General features: G+C 38.7%; 1 protein-coding gene across 1 annotated transcript in view; it reads right to left on the bottom strand.

Annotated features, from left to right (window-relative positions):
• The window catches only part of ZNRF2 (zinc and ring finger 2), a 58,555-nt gene that overhangs the window by 35,778 nt on the left and 217 nt on the right, over positions 1 to 22,560 (bottom strand). The window contains exon 2 of the mRNA XM_041407835.1: positions 22,250 to 22,560. Within this exon, the coding sequence (XP_041263769.1) occupies positions 22,250 to 22,560 (311 nt within the window). The remainder of the gene's footprint in view (positions 1 to 22,249) is intronic.

Raw genomic sequence — 22,560 nt, forward strand, 5'->3', positions numbered from 1 at the left:
ACCTGCACTTTCAAACTAACAAGCACATAAACAGGAACAGTTCTTCAAGTGACTTGTAAGCCATTAATTCAGTCTTTAACTTGCTACTTCATTACCTGCATTTGAAACACATCACACCCTTCCCATCACAGACCCACACCACAAGTCTCTCAATGGAGCTGAAGTAGCTGAAGACTGACAAGTGTGAATATAAACTTTGGTTGGGAGCAAGACTTGGTTTTCATATAAAAAAGGCTCCACCAATACCCTAACCCCAGAAGGCTTTAGCTTTTGGCTTACAATGCTCGAGAAGCACATTTTCAACTAGCAATCAAAAACTCCCCTTAACAATGAGACTTTGCCCAGAAGAATATCGTTCACTTCCATTGTATTTTCCCAGGGGAGGGGGAAGGGGAGAGAACCCAAGGAAGCACACTTCTCTTTTTCATGTAGGTGTGATGACTCCCTTCCAAAATCTGACTGAAGAACAAGACAGGAAAGACTCTTTTCTTCTCTCTTTTGTCTCTCCATCATCAGATCTTTGGCAACAGAAACAAGAGCAAGGTCCCACTCCAGCCTCATCAGCGGGGTAGCATAAGGAGTATGGGAAGAAATTAACCCTATCACCATCTCAGAGGCTTCTGTACACAAGTGGAACCACCTGCCACTTGGGTGAAACCTTGTGGAGCTGAGCTGTTGTCTGAATATGAAGTTCAGCCAGGGTGGACGCATTTTTTGAGCCCAACTGACTACCTTCTTCAGAAAGCAAGTAGCCAGAAAGCACTCAATGGTTCAGGGCACAAATGTCTTTTATTTACACTCGGCAGGAAAGATCATCCTGCCAATGTTCATCTAGCTCAGTTATGATGACAAAAAACTCACTGCAGGCCAGCTTGGAAGTCTGAAAACTTTTAAGCAAATCAAGTGCTTGAAAACTCTTACTTCAGAGATACCCCGTATTCCCATTGCTTTCTTCTTCTTAACTCACTGACCTCAGTTCAAAGAGGAAGAAGAATTCTCTGTCATTCCCAGTCTCTCCTGAACCTACACATTTGTTTTTTTCTTCCTTCTTTAATTTTGCTACTCTCTCAATTTTCTCTTACTGCCTGGAGCAACATTTTTCTCAAATACCTGAAAAAGGTCTTTTCACTCATAATTTCACAATACAAGTGGAGGAAGACAGACAGGACAACTGTTATCTGTTGTCAGAAGGCACTTCTTGGGCAACTGAGTAATTTGGCAGGACAACTACAAATTTTTACATGCAGGAAACCAGTTTGTCTACACTCCCCTGCCCTACTTCACACTGTCAATAAAGTCACTACATTCAAAAACATACCAGGGTTAATGAAAATTTTCCATTAGATATCACATGATTGAAAAGAGAGTGTAGGAAGAGCTGCTCCAAGATCAGAAGAATCAAGCCCTAGTTTTCCAAAAAGGACAGGTGTAAATATCTTCAAAACTTGTACTGTACAGCATAACAAATCTGATCAAATCTACATGAAGCACAATAACAAGAGAGGAGAGGGTGGCTACACCATGCTGAGAATATATTTAATGATAGCTAAAAGGGAAGAGGTATGATGTGAAAATGGCTGAATAATGGTTGACAAGGATGACTAAACTGAACACGTGAAACAGAGCATCTTGTTGGACGCCGAGAAGTCTTCTGAGCAAACTGGCCAAAATGCATACGAGGTCTTACGAAAAAAAGAAATGGGAGAGACAAAGTAAACACTGCACTTGAAACGCAGCAGACAGGAACAAAGGAGCAAGCCCCAGGAGAAGGCAGCATCTTGGAAGACAGCACAGATAATGATGCTGCTTGAAAGCATGCAGAAGACAAAGTCTCTCGGAGAATCTGAGAACTATTATTCTACTACACAAACAAGGCGATAATGGAGACCTGAGAAAGCACAGCATTTACAGACAATTAGTCTGTTGTCTACAAAGTTTTTACCAAAGTAAGTGAGGGTAAAAAAAAAAAAAAAAAGGTCCTCACTAAGGCAAAACTTTGTAAAGTCTCATTTAGTCGAAATACTTACCAATAACCTACTTGTTCCTGCAGAAATAGAGGTAGCAGTGACAAAAACAAAAAAAAAAAAGGGGAAAACCAATCAATGACAAAAAAGTCAGAGTACAAAATAAAAAGATTACATCTGGGAAGAATATATGTAAGTAAAATGTTAAGTTATTATGTGGGATGTTCCCAGGAGTTTATATATTAATTCTAAACAGAATAATGATTCATTTTTTGACAGCAACATTAAATTATATACCCAAAGTACTTATTATTACATTTATTACTCAGTAAACACGAAAATTTTACTCATTACAGTTTCAAGAAAGTCAGGAACAAAGGTTTCAAAGCATACTTGTTTTCTTGTGCTTTTCATCTATTTTTTCATCACATTACAATAATTTTTATTACTTAAGCACAACAGCAGATTTTCCTGTAGTATTATAGTCTGTATTCTCCCCGTTTATCTCTCCACAATAGCAGTCCTCCATAGATGACATCATTTATCAATTCAGCAGGGAAATATCTAACCAACATGCTCATTTACTTTCATTCACTTGAAACTGGTGAGAGTTGAGTAAGTAGGACTGGTTGGTTGGTTATTTGAATTTGTTGGGGGCATGTTGTTTGGGGTTTTGCAGATAGTTTTTTGTGTTTTTTGCTTGTTTGGCTTGATTTTTCTCCAGAGTAGGAGTATGGCTTATTAATAAGAACAGAACTTATTAGAAAAGTCTGGCTTAAAAATGCCATTCATTGTCAGAACAAAGGAATTTTCTTTAAGGATTGACTTTTTATTTAAAAACATGGACATTCTCTGCTTATCATAAAACAGCCTTTTGTTTTTAAATGGAAAATTCAGCTAAGAGAAATTCACTCTACATTGACCCATCTATTCTTCCAATTTGGAGAATATTTACCTGAATGTATGGACTATCGCCAGACTAGGGTGTTGAATCATAAGAAGCCATGCATTTAAAATAATTCAAGAGAATATTACAAAATATAGAGATGTCCAAGGGTTGGTTACAAAACATGTTAATTTCAAAAGTGTACACTGGAATGAGACCATTAAATTCCTCAGTACTAACATAATTTAAGTGTTTAACATGAGTAGCATACAAATTTTGGGAAAACGTGTTGCATTACATCTATGTAATGCAACCACTAGTTTTGCCAAAGCTCCTACGTCTAAGACAGAACCTTTTAAGAGCATTTGAGGATGTACCATTGTGAAGAAAGCATCCAAAATGCCTAGTAAGATGAACAGCAAAGAAAATGCATTATTAGTTCAGAAAAAGACAGATGTAAAAAAGATATAACCCCCCAAGTATTTATTGTCAGTAAAAAGTGAAGAAAAGCTATCGAGTTGCATGCTTTAAATATCTCAATGAGAGATTTGTCTATATTTAGTCTTTCACCTCTATTATGAGAGTACACAACACCCATAACCTATTCTACAAAATCTTTAAGAACATCCATAAATCCCAAACCAACCAAACTTTCAAATGATATGTTACACCACTGCTACCACAGTAACTAAGGCAGAAAATGTAATTCTTGCTTCTTCATGGCTAAGATAACACCATTCAAACAAACTGTTCATATTTTCTGTATCACTCATAATATAAATATCCCTGGTAAGGAATGCTACTGAGCATTTCCTATTTTTTTGCTTCTTACAACTGCTGCATTGGTCTGTCAGTCAAACTGTTGAGAAAGTTGATTAGTTACACATTTTAAACATCTGTGAGTGGAAGAGAAACATCTTGTTTACATTAACCAAATCATGCTAATAAGATGCACATATGCATGCATACACACACACAGAGCATAGACTCTAAATAATTTTAACAGGGATCTGCAGTTGGATAAAAATAGATTGAATGATAGTTTGACTTCTCAGCAGTTTGAAAAAATGACACAGTAACTCAAATGTTTTTACTTATCTAATTATTCCTTTCACGTAGAGTGTTACATGTTTTCATTGCTTTACTCATCCATAAGGCTACTGAAGGTAAAAGAACCTACACCTACTTAAGAGATACGGGTTTTTTCTTCACTGTTCAAAGAAAATCATGACCTGTCCTCTGATATACATCAGCAATATTCATAAATACAAAGGAGACACTGTCTTGAGTTTGAAAACTCGACTGCAACATGCTAATGAATTATACTTTAATAAGAAAGGTTGTTCAGGTTTGTGTTCTTTGTTTTGTTGGTTTTGGTTTTTCTTACAAGAGGTTAAGGAACAATCATAGTTAGTATTCCAGTTTCATGAGTGCCTGTATTAGATCAGAATCACAGCATGCCAAGTATTAAAAACATATTTGTTCACACATATGTATTAGTCCCTCCTCTAAAGAGCTTACACTCCAAAATAGACAAGAACAAGCAATGGTTACAATGGGAGTAATGTCTCCATTTTACACTTGAGAAAGGCAGTAAGGAACTAGCCCTACCTTACACAGAAAGTCAAACAAGTCTCCTAAGTCTCTAGTTGTCACCTTATGAGTCACAGAAAAAATAAATCAGTGACATAAATTTGCTCTGCCTTTCTACGTAGCAATGCCTTCTTAACCAGCATCTTACCTAATGAGTTAGCAAGGGTCTACCACAGGTCCCTAAATCCAGTGACTGCAGAGTTTAAACATAAATAATAAATGTTCATTGAAGAAACATTTCATGTTTTGAAAGAATTAAAAAGCTCTTTAGAACAGTTGTTGATGGCAGCATAAAAAATGCTTGAGTTTGAGCCTGCACTCCTCCCAACTTATTTACATGTTCATCCCTTCACCTTCCTTCTGGGAAGATCAAAACAGAAGCTAGAAGGCAAAGACCAATACGGGGCATCCAAAGAAACCCTTGCATGACATAACTCCAAACAGTTAAAAAAAACCCCATGCTATAAGAGACAAGCTCATGAAAGATGTGCCTAAAATGTGTACTGTACACATACTTTACCAGCAAACAACTTATTTACAGAATAAAAACCTTCCATAATACACGTCAAATAACCCAACACCTGGGATGTCATTCTTTTCAGAGAGGCACTCATAAATTATTTTTTAGTGCCTCTCACATATTAGACATCTAAAGCCCTGAGGTAGACTATTTAGGACAACTACTATCCCAATATCAAAATAATTAGAGACACAGATTTACATCTGTTTTCCCACAGCAGCCTTTCATTCTAGGTTGAAATTTGTAACTTTTCAATATAGTCTGTGAAGGAAACAGTAGTTCTCAAAAGGCACTTTTACTTAATCAAACCATTGCCCAAGCAAGAAAGATTTCATACTGTTAAGTGTTCAGGCACTGAATTGTCACATTGCTAATTCTAACACTTAACATAATTTATAGGCACTTTTCTTTTTCAAATTAAATCTTCTCCTTTATCTAAAAGGAGCATTAGTACCTCACAAATACTTCTGTTTCAGTAGACAGGAGATGTACTTTCAATGTCTTATGAAATAAAATCCCCATTATAATCTTGAAGTATAAGTCTCTCATACTTAAACTATTACCACAGTTTTCTAAAAGGCTTTCTTATTCTGGATTTTAGGAGAGGTCATAAGAGCTGTTTCCCACATGGACGCAAGTCTAAATCCACTTCTTTCATTATGGAAGAAGGCAAGGAAGTCCATTGCACACAGGTGAGCGTAAGAGCAGCTGTGATAAATTTCACCGTACAGCCACACACAGAATAGTGAGAATAAGCCAGGTGTAAGTCATGAGCTCTGGGGAAAAGACAGAATTGTTCCAGTTCTTCCATAGCAAATTCTATCTGTATTTAAGACTTCTGAGAAATAAGTCATAGGCACGTAAAGGACAGTCTCTGCCTCCAGGCTTTGTGGGTTTATCAAGTAACTATTTTTTAGAACTTCACTTAACTACCATTTTTGGGAACACTTACTAAAAGCTCCTAAGGAAAGCTTGGCATTCCTGCCAGTCACTACAAAAACATACTCTTCTCTCTAGAGAAGGTCTTGCCATAACTGTCTTTTACAGCATTTGTATCAAATCAGAGATCAGTAAACCAAGAGACGTGCCACTAAGGGAAACCTATTTTTATTGGATTTTTCCCTTGAAATGAAGCAATACTCAATATGATTCCTGGCTTTGGGCAGTGCAAATGCCACTTAAACCATTGAACTTATGTCTCTTCTTTCCAGAGCTGTGCAGACATTGTACCATTTATTCTATTAATCCTGCAACCTACAACAGCAGTTTCTGGTCTGGAAGATCTCTCTGCAGGGCAGTGGGCATGCCACAGAAAATTAACATCTCTCTAATCCTTCAGGGATGTTTCTCCAGCTCCAGGTTGCAAAATGAGTGAATGCTGAACTTGTTCTGTGAACAGAAGACATCAGCCTGGTACACTCTCTGTCAGGTACTTTGCCAGAACACAGTAGGATGGACTGAAATTCTGCTCCTGGTTTAAAACTGGTGCTTAGTTAAAACTGCATCAGAATTGTCCAGAAACTGGCCTAAGAGGAAAAAGTAGATGCAGCTGGAAGGGTTATGTCATATATATGGGAATAGAATTCTTTTATACATGAGAATACATTTTTGGGTAGAAGTCAAAACAAAGAAAATAGTCCTATTTCAGTATTGTGTAAACAGGACAATACTTATTGATATCAGAGATATTAAAAACAACATTGCAAATTAAAATCTTAATTAAGGAAGGATGTTCACAGCGCTTAACATCTACACAATAACTTCCAGAAGAAAAATAAAAATTCATTTACCAGGTCTCTACCTGCAATAAAATTCATATGGGTTGCACCAATTCTTGAGACAGACTGATCTTGTTACACTGTCACCTAGTTACTCTAGAGCCATACAGTGACAGCTTCAAGGGGAAACAGGCGATCTAGGCTGAGAAAAAACAAAATCAAACGTGTGTCAATTCACCATGTTACTTAACCTACAACACAGGTGGCATTACAACTCCTGCAGTACCTCATTGTTGTTCTTGGCCTGGCCTGGTTTGTCATCAAGTTGAGGGCAGTGCTATCCACAAAATAAAACAGCAAGCCTTCTGGAATCAGTTCCAAATATTAAAAGAATAATACAGTATTCTATTAGCATTCTGGCAAGAACACACATACACAAATCAGTCTTTAAAAACCAATTTAGACAAAAATCCTGATCTCAAATGTATTAATATTGCCAGCTACAAAGCTGACTTATTTTTCATCGGCAAATGGCTTGTACACAAGCAATTTACAAAAGATACAGGAACATCTTCTAAAGTGCCAGTTATGACAACTTGTATTATCAACTCCTATTCCCTCAGGGACAGTTTTACAGAAAGAAACTGAATATTAATCAAGGAAAGAAAAACGCTTATAAAACTACTAGCTTTTGTCTTGTACAGGTTAATCTGTTAAAAAAGGTTTGAAATTTATTTAATGTAAGTGCACATGGTGGGTTCCATCCCCAACCAAGAAAATACAAATAGCATTTCATTCACTGTCCAATCTCTGTATGTTCCTGTAACTATTCAGGGAAAAAACCTGTTCTTATACCAAACCTAAGAAATAAGAATACCAGGGAAATAAATTCCAGAATGAGACTTCAATAAACCCCAGGACTTATAAATAAAATCATGTTCTATATCATGTCTCAAATGAAGCAGGATTAAGAGGAGGGGAAAAAAAAATAACATTGAAAGGTAGAATGCAGCTCTGGAAACCACCCAACTTGCCACAGTTCCCAGATATATGGCAGGGGTCCAACCTAAACAACCTAACCCTAACCCAACATAAACAAAGCAAAGTTACCCATAACTTAGGGACAAGTGATTTGGAAATACATCTTTTCGAAGACACTAATAAAACTCTAGTATTAATTTTGTTTAGTGATGGATTTCTGTTTTTCATTTAGAAAATACACTCCAACAATTGAAATAGCAAAACCAATTGATTTTCTTTTCTTCCTGAAGTTCACCTAATCTCTTCCAGTAGGGAATACAAGAAATGCATGTGGATTCCTTTTTTATTCGTTTAGTAGCAAACTAAATAAAGCTGCCAATGTTCTTATAGAACCTGGTGTAATGATACAGTAGTATACCAAAAGGTCTTCAGCATAAAAAGGAATTCATATTTACTTGAGATTTCCACCCCCAAGGCATATCCTGCAAGACACTGCTAAAAAGATGACAGCAAGTAGGACAAAAAAGCACATACTGTCTTAAATAAACTGCACTTAACAATATTTTAAAAAATATTCAATCCACACGGCTCTCTGCAGTAGGGTCATAAAAAGAACGAAAAAAGGTCACTAAAGTATTTACAAAACTTGTTTTCACACAGGAATCAAAGTATTACTGTGTTTTCCATCTGGGCTTTGAAAGCCATTAAGTGAAATTAATTATTCACATTTTGTTCTTTTTCTTCCAAACACAAGATAGATCTTGTCTTGTTACCTCAGCAATACTGAATACAAAGCTATCCCTTTTCAAAAGTAAACAGTTCATAATACCACCTTGTAGATTTTATCTTCTTGTCAAGAAAAACTAATATTATTTCTAAAGGTTAATCTTTCAGTGAGCCTCCTACTGCTCAAGGCATCTTTCTAATACTAACTCAAAATGTATCATAGGTTTCTCCAGGTTTTAAACATTTAAGTTCAAATACTTTAATTCTCTCTTTTAAAAACATTGGTGTCACAGAGCGTCAAACAGTGTGAAAACAGCAAGGATCTGCATAATTTGCTTTTTCTTTTCTACTTCCACATACTGTGAGGAACCAAGCAGGGAAGACCAGTTGAAACCACAAGCCTAACAAAACTTTCAGCAGAAAATGAGAACTAGGTCCAGAAAGTCCTCAAACCACGTGAAAAACAAGCAACAGAGATGAAACTAAGAACAAGGAAGCTGCTGGTTTAGCAATGTTTTGGAAAGCTGTGACAAGAAACCTATTTTCTAAAATAAAAGTGAACAAGTAGATAAACTTCTGATTAAAAAAAAAAAAAAAAAAAAAAAAAAAAAAAAAGTGCAGGCTGTGAGCCAAACTTGGAAAGAATGACTACGAGCCTTCCAGGGAAGTGTACCTGGGGCACACGAGGGTACCTGCTCTACCCTCAGGCTGTCAAAGCTGCTTTCTGCAGCACAGGACACTGGGGCGAATGAGGGCCTGTCACCAACTCTTGCTCTTCTCGGCAGGATCCGGTGTCCCAGCCCGGACTCTTTGTGCCGGAGGGGCAGGTGCAGTCCCTGCGGTGTGCTCTGGTTCCCCGGCGGGCACAGCAGGCCCCGGCCCGGAGCGCCGGGAGCGGAGCGGCCGCCGGGCCCCGGCCCCGCCTGAGCTGTCCAGGGCGCGGGTGCTGAACGGGCCCGGCCCGGCAGCGACTGGCCTGGGCCGCCGCCGCCTCCTCTCCTCGGCCTCCACACAGCGGCTATTAACCCCAAACAATCTATCCTTGATGACCAGTGTTTTGTTAATCCTGTTATTAAGTGCAGTTAGCCAAATACCACAAGAATGACACGAACATATTCATACATGAGGTCTGCCTTCTGCAGCCAGGCCAGGATCGAGCCCTTTTAACTTTTTACTCTCAGCCTTGGGCCGAGATTCATGGCTTAAAGGCACAAAGATAAAAACTTCCATTTGTTTTTTTGGGTTTTTTTTTTACCAGGATGATGAGGTATATGCAAGTGTAAGAAAAACCCTGAAATTCTCCTCTATTTATAGAGCACGAGTGCCAATTTGTATAAACAGTCACAATGGTGCTTTCATCTGTGTTATGGAAACAGCTTTTTTACAGCCCAAACAGCTGCTTTTAGTTTTAAAGAATAATTGCTGCTGGCTTTCTTGTTTACACAAGAAGCAGCAGCTTCAAGTTTACTAGCTAACACAAACAGCAACACCAGATAACTCTATACACAAGCCTGTTTTCAATGAATTCTTTTATCAGTCTATCTTCCTGAATCTCACTAGGCAGGCAGCCACTGACAGAAACAAACAACCTATGTTTTTAAAGACAGTTACTTTATTGTTAAATGTTGTCTTCTTCATTACCACCCTGGTCTTTTTTTGTCAAGCACACCTAGCAAATTAGAGCTTTCTACAAGCCTAATTCAAAGTAAGAGGCTATAAAAATTGAGAGGTACTAAGTGCAATAAATGTCCTTTCAGTTACATTTCAAGGCTATATGCATCATTGAAATTGTAGCTAATAGCTAGCAAGAGTCAAGTACAATTAGAAAAGGAAAAAAGAGCTCTTCATGATTGTAATGAGAAAAGAACTATCTGTTAGAAAAAATGCAACAATTGCAAATTTCTGCATTCAAAATGGGAAATCAGTTGCAAAACAGTAAGAGTAATTTTCTTCTTAGGAATTTTTCCAATGGTAAATTTAGTTGTCAAAATAAAACACCAGAGAAATTAAGAAAGAATAAACATCATCTGCTCAGCATGGGTTAAACCCAGCTGATCCCATATTCCAGTGCTGGTAGGAACCCCAAGGTCTCTTCATGTACTATGAACATCAGAGAGACTTTAGTCCACACATAACACACTAGAATTAAATCTGTCCTTACAAGCCCTTTTGCACAGAGTTTTTGGAGAAAAGTCATTGTATGTATAATAATCTAAATATAATAATCAGTTATTTTTTTAAATGATGAATTATTTTCTAAAACACACTGTGAGAAAGGAAACAGCAATGTTTAAGTATTGCTTACAACAGCAACTGACTGAAATATCTGGCAAAGTATCTTTCCTCCATACTTACCTTTCTGTGTACAAGTACTTGTGGTGATATTTGTAATTCTCAGTCAGAGGGTTCAATTGCCATAGTATTCACTGACTTCCAGGGTTAGGAAAGCACCATTAAAATTTACTTACAATTCATGAGTTTCTGCAGAGGCCTACAAATGTAACAAGTTAAGAACATGAATACTGAGACTGCAGAAAGAACTCTTTCTCCTTCAGCAGAGGAAGAAATCCTTGTCAGTTATAGATGACAATTCCTGACAAATGGGATTATGCCCTTCAAGGTAGATTTGTGAGGAAAAAAGAAGTTCTGCAGCAGCAAGACTCACTGACTGGAGTAAAGCTGTCCTCAAAGTGTTTTAGCTGTACCAACAGCTTAAACACATTGTACCTAGTACATTTATCATCATTGCCTGAAGGAGCACGAGGCTTAGTATGCTAGAGAGAAACTACAGTAGGGAAAATAAAAGAAAAATAAGGTCCTATCTTGAGGCTTTTCTTCCTTTCCTGTTTCTATCTGAAATTTCCCATGTCTGAAATCAAATCACAAATGTGTAATTTTGTAAGTTTACAAATCCTTAAGGCATAAACAGAAAACCAATAGGATTAGAATTTAATATGTTGACATTTAAATTCCAGGCTATAGTGCCTTGTGCTAGATGTACAACCTATTTACATGGTTAGCTCTTTGAGGGAGCAAGTTTAATCAGTTTTAACTCATATGTGGTTCAAAACACTGCTAACAGTGTTTTTGCTAACAAAAAGCAAAATTTACATCAGAATTTTCAAGTTTGGGGAAATGCAAATTAGGAAAATTTGAATTCAAGAAAATACCTATTAATAGATACTCTAAAACAAATAATATAATCAAAATGGCCTCTTCTCTTTGATACAGAACTAATTATTTCATTAGGTTTCTCTTCAGTGTTATTCCTCCCTTAATAATACTGATATGCAATTGCTAGATAAAACTAGGATATGATAGTTAAAATCCAAATTATATATAATACCCCAAATTATGTCTTTTAAGAAAAACAAATAAGTCCTAAACTCAAACACTGATCTTCTTTTTAAATGGGAGAATTTTTAGGATCCAGCTAAGTCACTATTTCTGTTTGTTTTTTGTTTTCAATAGCACTACAGTTACTAATAATAATAACGGTGTTGCAAGTAAGATGACTCATCCACACACACAGAAAACAGCAAAAAGGCAGGGAAAAGGAAGCAAAAAGGAGAGGTTCTCAATAAGTGACCCAGAGCTTTAGTGTCACAGGACCATCGTGTAAGAGATTAGAAAACAACTTGTATCAGTACTCATATGCCTGCATCCCAATTCCCTGTAAGTAAGAATGCAACAAACACCACCATTCCATACAGACCTTTCCTTCTCTCTTGCTTACAAGTTTGGCATCCTTGCCAGATTATTTCTTTTGAGGTTAACATTTCCTGGGGTGCTTACATTTTTCATTTGTTTTAATTTTGCATATTTGTGAATAGTGCTGGGCCAGGAACACGTTGAATACAAACATTTGTTTATAAACATATTTCAAAGAATGCTTGCATGCTACAGCTAACAAACTTTTAGGCTGAAATGGGACACAGCTATTTAACAGCCCAGAGACAGTGCAAATCCATGACAGAACAATGATGACAAACAGGAGTCCCTAGAGGTGCATCTTATAACCAGTATTTTCCAGCACTTTGGAAAATACAAGGGTATTGGCAAGCTGTAGTTTTGACCACTGGCTAAATAATTCTTTTAAAAACTTGTTAAATATTTGCCCTTTTAACTTGTTTGTTTAAGCACCAGAGCAAAAGATTTCAAGGACCTTTGTTGTGGTCTTTGCTTTTAGAATAATAAACATTAATTTCTGCTATTTCTTACAACTCCTGGCAAAATGATACGCAATGCTAAGTATACCTTGCCTTATATTTGTTGCAACATGGCAGCCTTTCCCTACAACTTGTTTCTTGGCTAGCCATCCCTAAAACAGAATCAACAATGGCCAGAAATTAAAAATTAGTATGCTTTTGACAACCACTCCATGACCTCAGATTCCATGACCACATAAATCTGTGTGGATAGGAACAATCCCAACATTGCTGTTATCCAAGCTCTCTTCAGAGAGGCTAATTCCAGCTCACTTTTCACAAATTAATGGATTTCCCCAACACATTAAATGGTTTAATGTCAAGAAATTACATCATCTAAGCTTACAATGCTTTCAAACATTTCTTCTAAACAAAGCTTTAAAGCAAAGCATACAATCATTAAATATATGTAAAAGGTTGGTTGCCTGCACACCTCTAGAGAAGTCACATGTACCAGCCCTAGGAGGAACTTTTGCCCTCCAGCTCCAAATGTGTTCATCATTAGAACTTCATCACATGAATTTAGTCTGACTTCATCAGCTGAACACAATTGTGTGCTTTATGACCGGAGAGGCCAAGCGGACACACAAAGGGAATAACCTGGGCTGAACACGTCATCCATTCCCGCCCTTGCACATTATTTGCATTAGCTTTCTTATCCCTTTGTTTGCAGCAAAACTAGTCCCATATTTCCAAGGAACATTTCCTCCACTCCCTAGTTCTGTGCTGTCACTGGATCTTGATCTTATCAAGTGCATGAAAACCAGTTTATTTTGGTACACAGTTTATTATTCTAGCAATGGCATTTGTATTTCCTCCAAACCAGAAGCTATTTCAGTACTGTATTTTATTTCAATAATATTTTCAACACTTCATTTTTTTACATCCATGATTATGAAGAAGCTCAGTATCACGTGTCTTTGAAAACGTTATCACTTACAAAACACACAACTTCACAGATCTGGCACATTGGAATATAAACTAATCCAACAACCAAGCTACAGCAAATATGCATTACTCTTCAATCAATTTTAACTGTATTTCAGTCCTTAAAAAGCAAGGCAATGCCTTTACACTTGTCATCTGGTATTTTAATATTAGATATCTAGTATGCAAATGTTAGGACAGCTTAATTAGATATTCAAAGGGTGTTTCTTTGATAGCATGCAGCCCTTTTCCATATGCAAATTTCATGCTGTTTTCATTCATGTGCTGTTTTAGTAGATCATTTCTCTTCAGCCAGAAACAGCTTTATGGCACTATTGCAGGGGCAAACCAGGTGTTTTATTTCTGTGCACAGCACTTTAAAATATATATATATAGTTTTACAATTTTGTTTTATTATTTTGGAATTGTAATTTGTTAATAGATTGCTACAGGTTTGATAAAAAAACAGGTCATCTTTACTCTCCTTTGTACTCAGGCAACCAATCTACTTGCCATTCATTGAGTAATACTCCCAATATAAAAATAAAACAAGTTTCTATCCAAACTGATCTGACTGCCTCTAACAACTACACCCACATGCTAAGAGAGTGAAAAAACCCCTAAAACTCAAACACTTAAACCAGCTCTAATCTACAACTGAGTTTGAAAAAAATCACAGCATTCAAAAAATCAGAAGGAAAGTTGCATAGCTAACCCTGTATTTGGGCTCTTCACGCCTGAACTCAGCCATACCACCTTTTAGAAAACTTCATCACAATCAGCTCTGAAGACGAACCATAATTATCCAATCTAAGATATTATAGGAGCCCTGAGCCACTCAAACACATGCAAAGTAAGCCTTCCAATATTCACCACACAGGTGTGTGATTTTAAACTCATTCTTCCCAAAGGACACACACAAGAAAATGGACAGCAAATTCTCAAGCCTGGCCTCTTAGGCTACTTCAGTCATCCTTGATGATGTAGCAAAGACACTGAGAAGGAAGAGAACTGCCTCATAGTGAGAGCAAAGCAGTTAAATGACCACAGAGAACCACATTTTACTACTGTCATTGTTCTTTACGATCTGAAGATTGTCCACCATTATCTCTCTGACATTTGCTTAATAGATGATGCTCTGATCTATTTGGTAGTGGCCACAGCATTTTCTTAAGAGAAGCAAGATTCTTTTTCCCCAAAGTGGAACTTTTATCCATATTCACACTGAAGAATAAAGGAGTGATACTCTTCATTTCACAAGAAGTAAAACTTCTGAGAGCTGCAGGAAATCAGGACTCAAAGTAACATGATTTTCAGGGAACTATCTATCTAAGATTACTCACAGCATGACAATCCAGTTTGTAAGTTTTCTGAAAGACTATCACCAGATTGGTCCAGATTTCATTATAAAAAAATTAAGATTCTCTTATGTGTTCAAGCAATCTGCAGAAAGCACCTCTGAGTAGACTTTTCTTTTGCTGCATATGGAAAAATACACATCTGTTAGTGCATGCTATGACAGTTTTTATTTTAGCAATACAGAACAACTGCATTTAGGTTATACTCGGTACAACTGAGGAAGAACCCATCCTTCAATTTTGTGTCAAATTCAACACTCAAAGACAAATGCATCTGTATTCTAATAAGACATGGGATCCTCCCCTTTTGCATTGAGTCCTATAAGCGTCTTAACTATATTTCAACTCAAGAAATTGTATATATACCTATACTTCAGGGAAAATAAAATCCAGGAGAGTCATAACTGAGCTTCATTTTTCTACCAGAGAATAACCCTTATGGAATATGCTAGCATTGGTATTAAAAAAGACTGTAATTTACTAGTATTGACAGTATTCCAGATGCTCAAGTAACCTCCCATATCTAAAAACTCCACCTTCAACTTTTAAAACCATAATGAAAATGCAGTATAAATCAATCTGACATAAGGACTAATTATGGGAGCCTGACTAGGAAGTGTTTTGGAATACCACTAGTTTTAAAAGACATTCACAGTTAAAATGTTACTAAATAATTGCTTTATATAAATGACACTTTGTATGGAAAGCCAAACAAATCGTAACAGCTTGCTTCTCCTTGCCATAATTCTTAGGTGAATTTATTATAAGTTACTAGAAGACACGCAAAGTGCATGCCAGATGAGAACTCTGTATTTATAGCACACTAAGTCAGTCAGCAAACAGAATCTACTAAAAATATCCCCGATGGTATGCAGCACACCCACCCTTTGGGGACTGTGCACAGGCTGTGGTGGTCTGATTTTGAGACAGAGCAGACTAGCAAGAAAACAGCCAGAGCTAGGTCAGATCCTGAAGACAACAGAGTGGTAACAGTCAAATCGTACACAACACTCTCGTGTGTTCTGTTTGGCAGGCAGTCAGACACCTCGAGCTCTATGAGATTTTCCTGCGTGCTTCCTGATCTCTCCAGGTCAATACTATTCAATTTCCATGCAGAAAATAGAAGCATGTCCTGAGTGAAAGGCAGAGCCAGCCTTATTCATTCTATGGCTTGCCCTCCCATTTTTGAAAGCACCAGGGATCTGAAGCCTACCAAACAACAGAGGTCAAAAGCCTCTGGATGCACAATGAGATATCCTCGTGAAAGTCACAATGTTCATTTACAAAGGTGGTCTTGGGAATATAAGCACTTGTTTAGGAAATATCTATCCAGACAGACAACAAAAACCACTCTCCTAGATGCTTAAGACATGCAGATCTGGTTTTACTCAGGTAGTTGTGATTTTATACAAATAGTTTCGTTTTGATTGGAAAGATGCATGTCTTGAAAGATGCTCCAAAATAGAAACTCAGAGCACTCAAGGATTTCTTTTCACAGGTTAAACATCTGTAAGAACAACATGCTCCATTACCACAGTAAATGAACACAATCTGTTGAAATGACCATACACCTCTCCTGAAACTAATTAAGCCATTAATGAGCAGTAGACACACTGCAGAAAAATCTTGAAAGTCATTTAAAATTGGTTGCATGCAAATAGCAAGGAAAACCTGCCCAAAAATTTTCACAACTTTATTCAAAACTTAAAAGTTTCTTGCAAGGCTAAAAGAGCAATTCAAGAATGTCTGCATGATGAAGTTTTCCATGAGCAGCTGGCAAGGACAGGAGAGGAGACTTACCCAAACAGATGCATAGGCAATGTGTTTTAAAAATAGTTTAGAATTTCCAGCAGTGACAAAAGGCTTTCTTTATGAGACAAAGTAATTACTTGGGAGGTTGTTGGAGACTAGCCTGCAATTATATGACAGAACATGAGGAGAGACACTGTCAGAATATCAGGGTTGCATAGGTATTCAGAAGACATTAAATAAGAGGAAGGCCTTTGTTTGAACTGGCACTACAAAGGTTCAATCAGGTATTATCACTACCTTGATAGCCAAAAGAAATATTTATATATGCCATTACAATTAGTCTGTTTCCTTTCCCTCAGATGATTAACTATTTACATTTCTCCCACAAATGCATGCTGCCATTTTTTATTATTTAGCTTCTCCTAAAGCCTTTTGTTGACCAAGCAGGAAGAGGGGAACAAAGGGGGAAAAAACGCACTTCAAAAAAAAGAACCTTTCAAAGATCCCCTATCACTCACCTCAGCCTTTACTTCACTGCCCCAAGCTACTCATTATCAGAGAGACCTGTTTCCAACTGAAGGAAATGAAAGGTGACTCCCAGGGACTTCATGAGTGCCATCAGAAGACTCAAACAGTTCTTCTTTTAGCTCATTTTGTCCAAACACTTAACATTTGAGACTATAAGCATTCTCTTGACTGAGCTAGAGCAGGTGGCTGGTGGTGTTGGACTTTTTGTACTTTTTCTTGTCCCTGACTCAGGAGGGTTTACACCTTTGCTGCCAAACCAGGAACTGTGTATTGCCCACTGAATGTACACAGGAACAGAGCAGCCCAACTAAACACTGGAACAGTGAGACTCTGCAAAGGGACTGGATTCCTCAAACTCATCAGTCAGAACAGACTTTCTAAAGCTCATTATCATAAAGCTCAGTCCAAGCTTATCCTTCGACTGGTCTCTTAGCACAATGGATTTTCCAATCTGTGTTTTGGTGAAGGGGATATTAACATATTTACAAGTCCCCCATATCTTCAGAGACTTCAAAAGTGACTGCTCTCTCTCACTTTGGAGTCAACTCAATGATATAGCTGAACATATCTATTCCCAGCCCCCACCAGCCCAACAGTCCTTCCCAACACACTTCCCAACCTTTTCTCCCAATTCAGGGGGGCAAAGACCTCAGAATGCCCCTTTAGCTTGCAAAATGGGAGCAGCATTAAGTCTGAAGTGTTTCAGAGTTTCATAATTTCTCAAAGCAATAGTACTTGTGTCATACTGGAAGAGAAGGGCAAGGAAGTGACCAAAAGACAGCTGAACCTCAAAAATACATCCAAATGTATCATATGACTAAACACATCTGATGGGAAACAAAACAAGATGTGGCCTTCTAGGCAGTTTGACAGACATCTAAAAAACTCCGAGAATTCACATCATTCTTCTACTGTTATCTGCTTCCCACAATCCAACTAGGAATTCAGGTTATAACCTGAGGCTTTCATAAACTTTCATTTATAGAATGAAGAATTCATTCATTACTTGTACTATTATCACAAACAGATGCTACTACAATATACCTACAATATACTACATACTGTGTTATGCACATTCAATAGCCGATGACAAATCCTGCACTGTAAAGCACTTAATAAAAGAAGATCATTATTTGGCTTAAAAAGAACCTAACAAACTTCCTTGTCCTAATAAAGTTGAACAGATGCAACCTTATCTCCAAATCATTACTCCCAATCTTGGCACAGGCATGAAGGCTGTTAACAGCCGTATCTGACAACACTACATTTTAAAAAAATCTATCTGTAAAAACACAATATAAAATTGTATATGGCCACATACAACGCAAACTGAGGTCCTGTATAATACTTGTACAGTCTCTGTTCAGTCATCTTGAAAGAAGAACTGATGTGAAAATTTTAAAAACTCAGTATGTTTGAGTTTCTGCTATCTTCAGCTGATTTTTTGTATATTACTCCCTAAGAGACTCTTATGACAAAACAAAACAAAAAAGACCAAAAGAAAAAACAGTTTAAAGGCATTGTTTTCTTACAACAACATTCCCATATTTGAACACCAGAAGGATACTTATACTAGGTGTTTTTGCCAAGAATTCTCCCAGTTATGACCACCCAGAAACAGGAACATAAACATGAAGAGGGTTCTAAGGAGCTGTCAACACTTTAAGTGATGGAAGTAACACATCAGCAGTTATCCAAAGCAAAGGCCATCCCAAAAGTCCATTTTTAGCTGAACCAATTGCATCACTGACAAAAACAAGCTACTTTGTAACTACAGTGGTAACTTTGCTGCAGTGCTGACAAGTATGTAATCTCTAAAAACACCGTGGAAAAACTAATGTGAATCTGGCCCCATGGTCCTCAGGGCCAACTCTTCTACACACAACAGAAGGTAAGAATATTTACTTTGGGGCTGGAGGAGAGGGGGAAGTCCCATTCACTGAGGAACAGAGCAGGGAAACTAGTGGTCAAAATTCCCGATAAGTGTTATCACCTCAAAGGAAGCTGGAACTTGGCACTGTGTTGCAAGAAAGCTCTTGAATGTCACACACAGGTTTGGCCTCTCTGGGAGTGCCCTAAGATCTTATGGAATTTGGGTCTCACTCTACTTAACGCCCTAAGCCTACTGCGGGCATGCTCACAGCACAAAGTTAAACACACATATATATGTATTTCTGTGAGACCAAGGCCCTGATTATTGAGTGAACTCAACTCCTCCTGAGATGAGACCAAGCTACACAGCAGTATTTACTCCACTGCATGCTGTTCATAAAAGTGCCTTAGCCTGAGGTCAGATGGGAACACGAGGCCTTCACAGCCAGGAAAGGCTGTCAGTACCACAGCTCCTACTGAAGGAACACAGGCAGTAACTGAACATACTTGCCAATACATTAACATAAGTTTTATATTCTCATTCAAATGGTGCATTAACAAGCTTAGTATAGATTTAAGCATGTTACATCAGAGGGTTAATATATATACATTACTTCACCATGCAAAACAGCTCAGTAAAAGTGACAATAGAATGCAATTCACTGATGGCAAATTAATTACAGTAATTTAACAAATGCAACACCCACGTGGCACTGACTGACGAAGCCAAGCAGTATACCTAAAAACATAAATAGCTGGAGATTTGGTTCAACTTACAGAAAGTATTCTTGTTCTTCTTTTTTTTTTATTTTAATTTTCACAGAATTGCTATGCTAATGCAATTAATTTTGGCAGTTTTCAGGATAAAAAGAAATAATCCAGCTAATTTGCAAGTTACAAAACAAGGGAGGGGACTTCAAGCATGCTCAAGATACACAAGATAAATGCCAGACACCACACCTAGACATGCGTGAGCTAGTTACCATCAGGACAAAAACAATGCTTCAAGTTATTTTTCAGAATGCTGATGCTATTAATGTATGATCTCCAGCTGGGCTACTTTTTCCAACCATGTAGTTATTAAAAGGAATCAAGAAAACACAAAGCATGGCAACACAGAGTGGGACGTGGAGTAATGTATCATCAACATCACAAAATATTTAAATTGACAGAAAGAATAATGCTTCAAGTGAGGCCTTCTTCACAGGTGTTGCAGTATTATGATTAAGCAGTTATCCATCCCACTAAGATACACTGTCATTATGTGGTCACAATAGCCATGGATCTATTTGCTTCCTCACTAAAAATCTTACTGTATCTTCAAACTTGCCAGTTTTACTCCTAACATACGGCAGTCCTTACTTATTAGTGAGTAGATGAAGACAGTGTATCCCTCCTTCCTGGCACTCCTCCTGCACCGGTAAAAGCAACAAGCTTTGCATCACTCCAAGGACAAAATACAGCGTAGAATGGCAATTAAAAAATTATTACATGGCATAGAAAAGCAAGATCAAATTCAGAGTTATTCTGAAGAGACCTTCCTGCACCTGAATACAGCTTCCTAGGTTATTAATCCTCATCACTTCGTTTACATTTAATCCACTCCCTCCTGGCACCAAGGCAAGTTGCAGTACAGTGCTTTAAGCACTGAGGGGGAAAAAAGTTTCACTTTTGAGCAACAATTGGCTACACATTCTAATGATTCCCCTGTGCTTATCACGAGCTGTACAATACTCCATGAGAGCACATCCTTTCATCACTAGAAGAAACACATGCACCTTCTTCCTTCTCAAGGTACTTTGATGGTGTAATGAGCATCCTTGCAACAAAGCACTCCTGTGCACCAGCTTGGTACTATGAGAATAGATATGTTTTCTTTGTTAGAGGAAAATATTTTATTATAATAGGGTTTGACAGCTTTCTGTTGATGTTCAACCACTGGGACAAGGCAGTTTTAGACATAGGAAGTAACAGCTATGCTGTCTTGAGGTCACCACGCCAGAGGCAGCAGGCCATGTGACAGAAACCTCGTGTACCCTGCGAGGGTCAGGCTGCACACACTCTGCTTTGGCTAAAACCGGGGGAATTACAGAAAACGAGAAAGCCAATCTACTACAAATGATATTCACAAATGGATTAATAAGAACAAAGAAACGTAGAAATATTACATTAGCCTCTTGTTTCCCCCCCCTAAAAAAAAGGCTTTGGGGTATTAAGTTTATATAGGTATATATATTTATATATATAAATATATATGTGTGTATTAGAAATGTCAGTTGAAAAATACATCCATTAAATAATAAAATTTGTGCATTATTTGACCTATATGAACAGCCTTTAGAATGAGCAGTACTTAAAGGAGCCAGCAACACTGAACACAGCTGGCAACTAACAAGATGATTTCCTTCAAGGTAAACCTCAAGGTAAAAAACACAGGCAGTAAAACGCTCGTCCTATACAGCCCAATTAATCTCGGCAGCGCAAGACAGACAAAAAACCGACAACGTGCTCCACGTTTAATGTGCTTCTCAAGGGCCCCAGCTTCCTGGTTATTTCAGAGTCTAGCCGAGTGTTCCTCCTGCCTCAAGAGCACATGTGCCCATCCTCAAGGCTACAGGGTGCCGGTGCTGCAAGCCTGTACTCCAGCGGCACGGACAGCTATCCGGCTCTGCTCATCTCTTAGAGGGTGCATCAACAAAGAAACTTACTTTAACTTCTGTTTTTCTGTACCGACTTTCTGGACAGAGAACCCGAGAACTTAGAAAGAGGAACAAGCATCAGCCACACATTAATCAGTGCCTAAAGAGGGGTTTGGTCCGATTTTAGAATAAACGGCGGAGACACATGATCCAATTAAATTCTAATTATGTAAGTAGTAGGCAAGAGTATTTACACAGGCACTGATTACAGCTATTAGAGTCTAAAGTCGCCGGCCGGAGAGGCTCTGCTTCCTCCCCGCCGCCGGGCTCGTTTCATTTTTAACCTCCCCGTTCACAGCTCTCCTCACAGACAATAGGAGACGCCGGCCCGAGAGCCCCTCTCCAAGCCCGGACGCCAGCCTGGAGGAGCCGCAGCTCTCCCCGGAGTGATGATTCATTACCCGTCCCACCTCGGAGCCAGGGAAAGACCCTCCACACCTCATCCCACCGCCCGCAAGCCCGGCCCCGCAGCACCGGGACAGGCAGACAATGCCTCCCGCCCCGCCAGTGCCCTTACCTCCGAACATGTGCGGCGAGAGGTGCGCGGGCAGCGAGCCGATCACTAGCCGGGGCCCGCCGGAGGAGCCGCCGCCGCCGCCGCCCCCCGCGGGCCGCTCCCGGCCGCCCTCCTCCGGGGTGCTGCTGACCGAGTCCTGCGAGCCGTAGGGGCCGCTGCTGTGGGGGATGTTGAAGGCGGACTGCGCCGCCCGGGCCCCGGAGGCCGTGGCTCCCCCTAAGGACCTGCTCCGGGGTGCCGACCCCGCGGCACTCCCCGCCGCCGCCGCTCCTCCGGCCGCCGCGGCCGCCGCGCCGCCGGGAGCGGCGTGA

The sequence above is a fragment of the Onychostruthus taczanowskii genome, unplaced genomic scaffold (genome assembly GCF_017590055.1).
Source record: "Onychostruthus taczanowskii isolate IOZ18803 unplaced genomic scaffold, ASM1759005v1 scaffold28, whole genome shotgun sequence".
Classification (NCBI taxonomy): Eukaryota; Metazoa; Chordata; class Aves; order Passeriformes; family Passeridae; genus Onychostruthus; species Onychostruthus taczanowskii.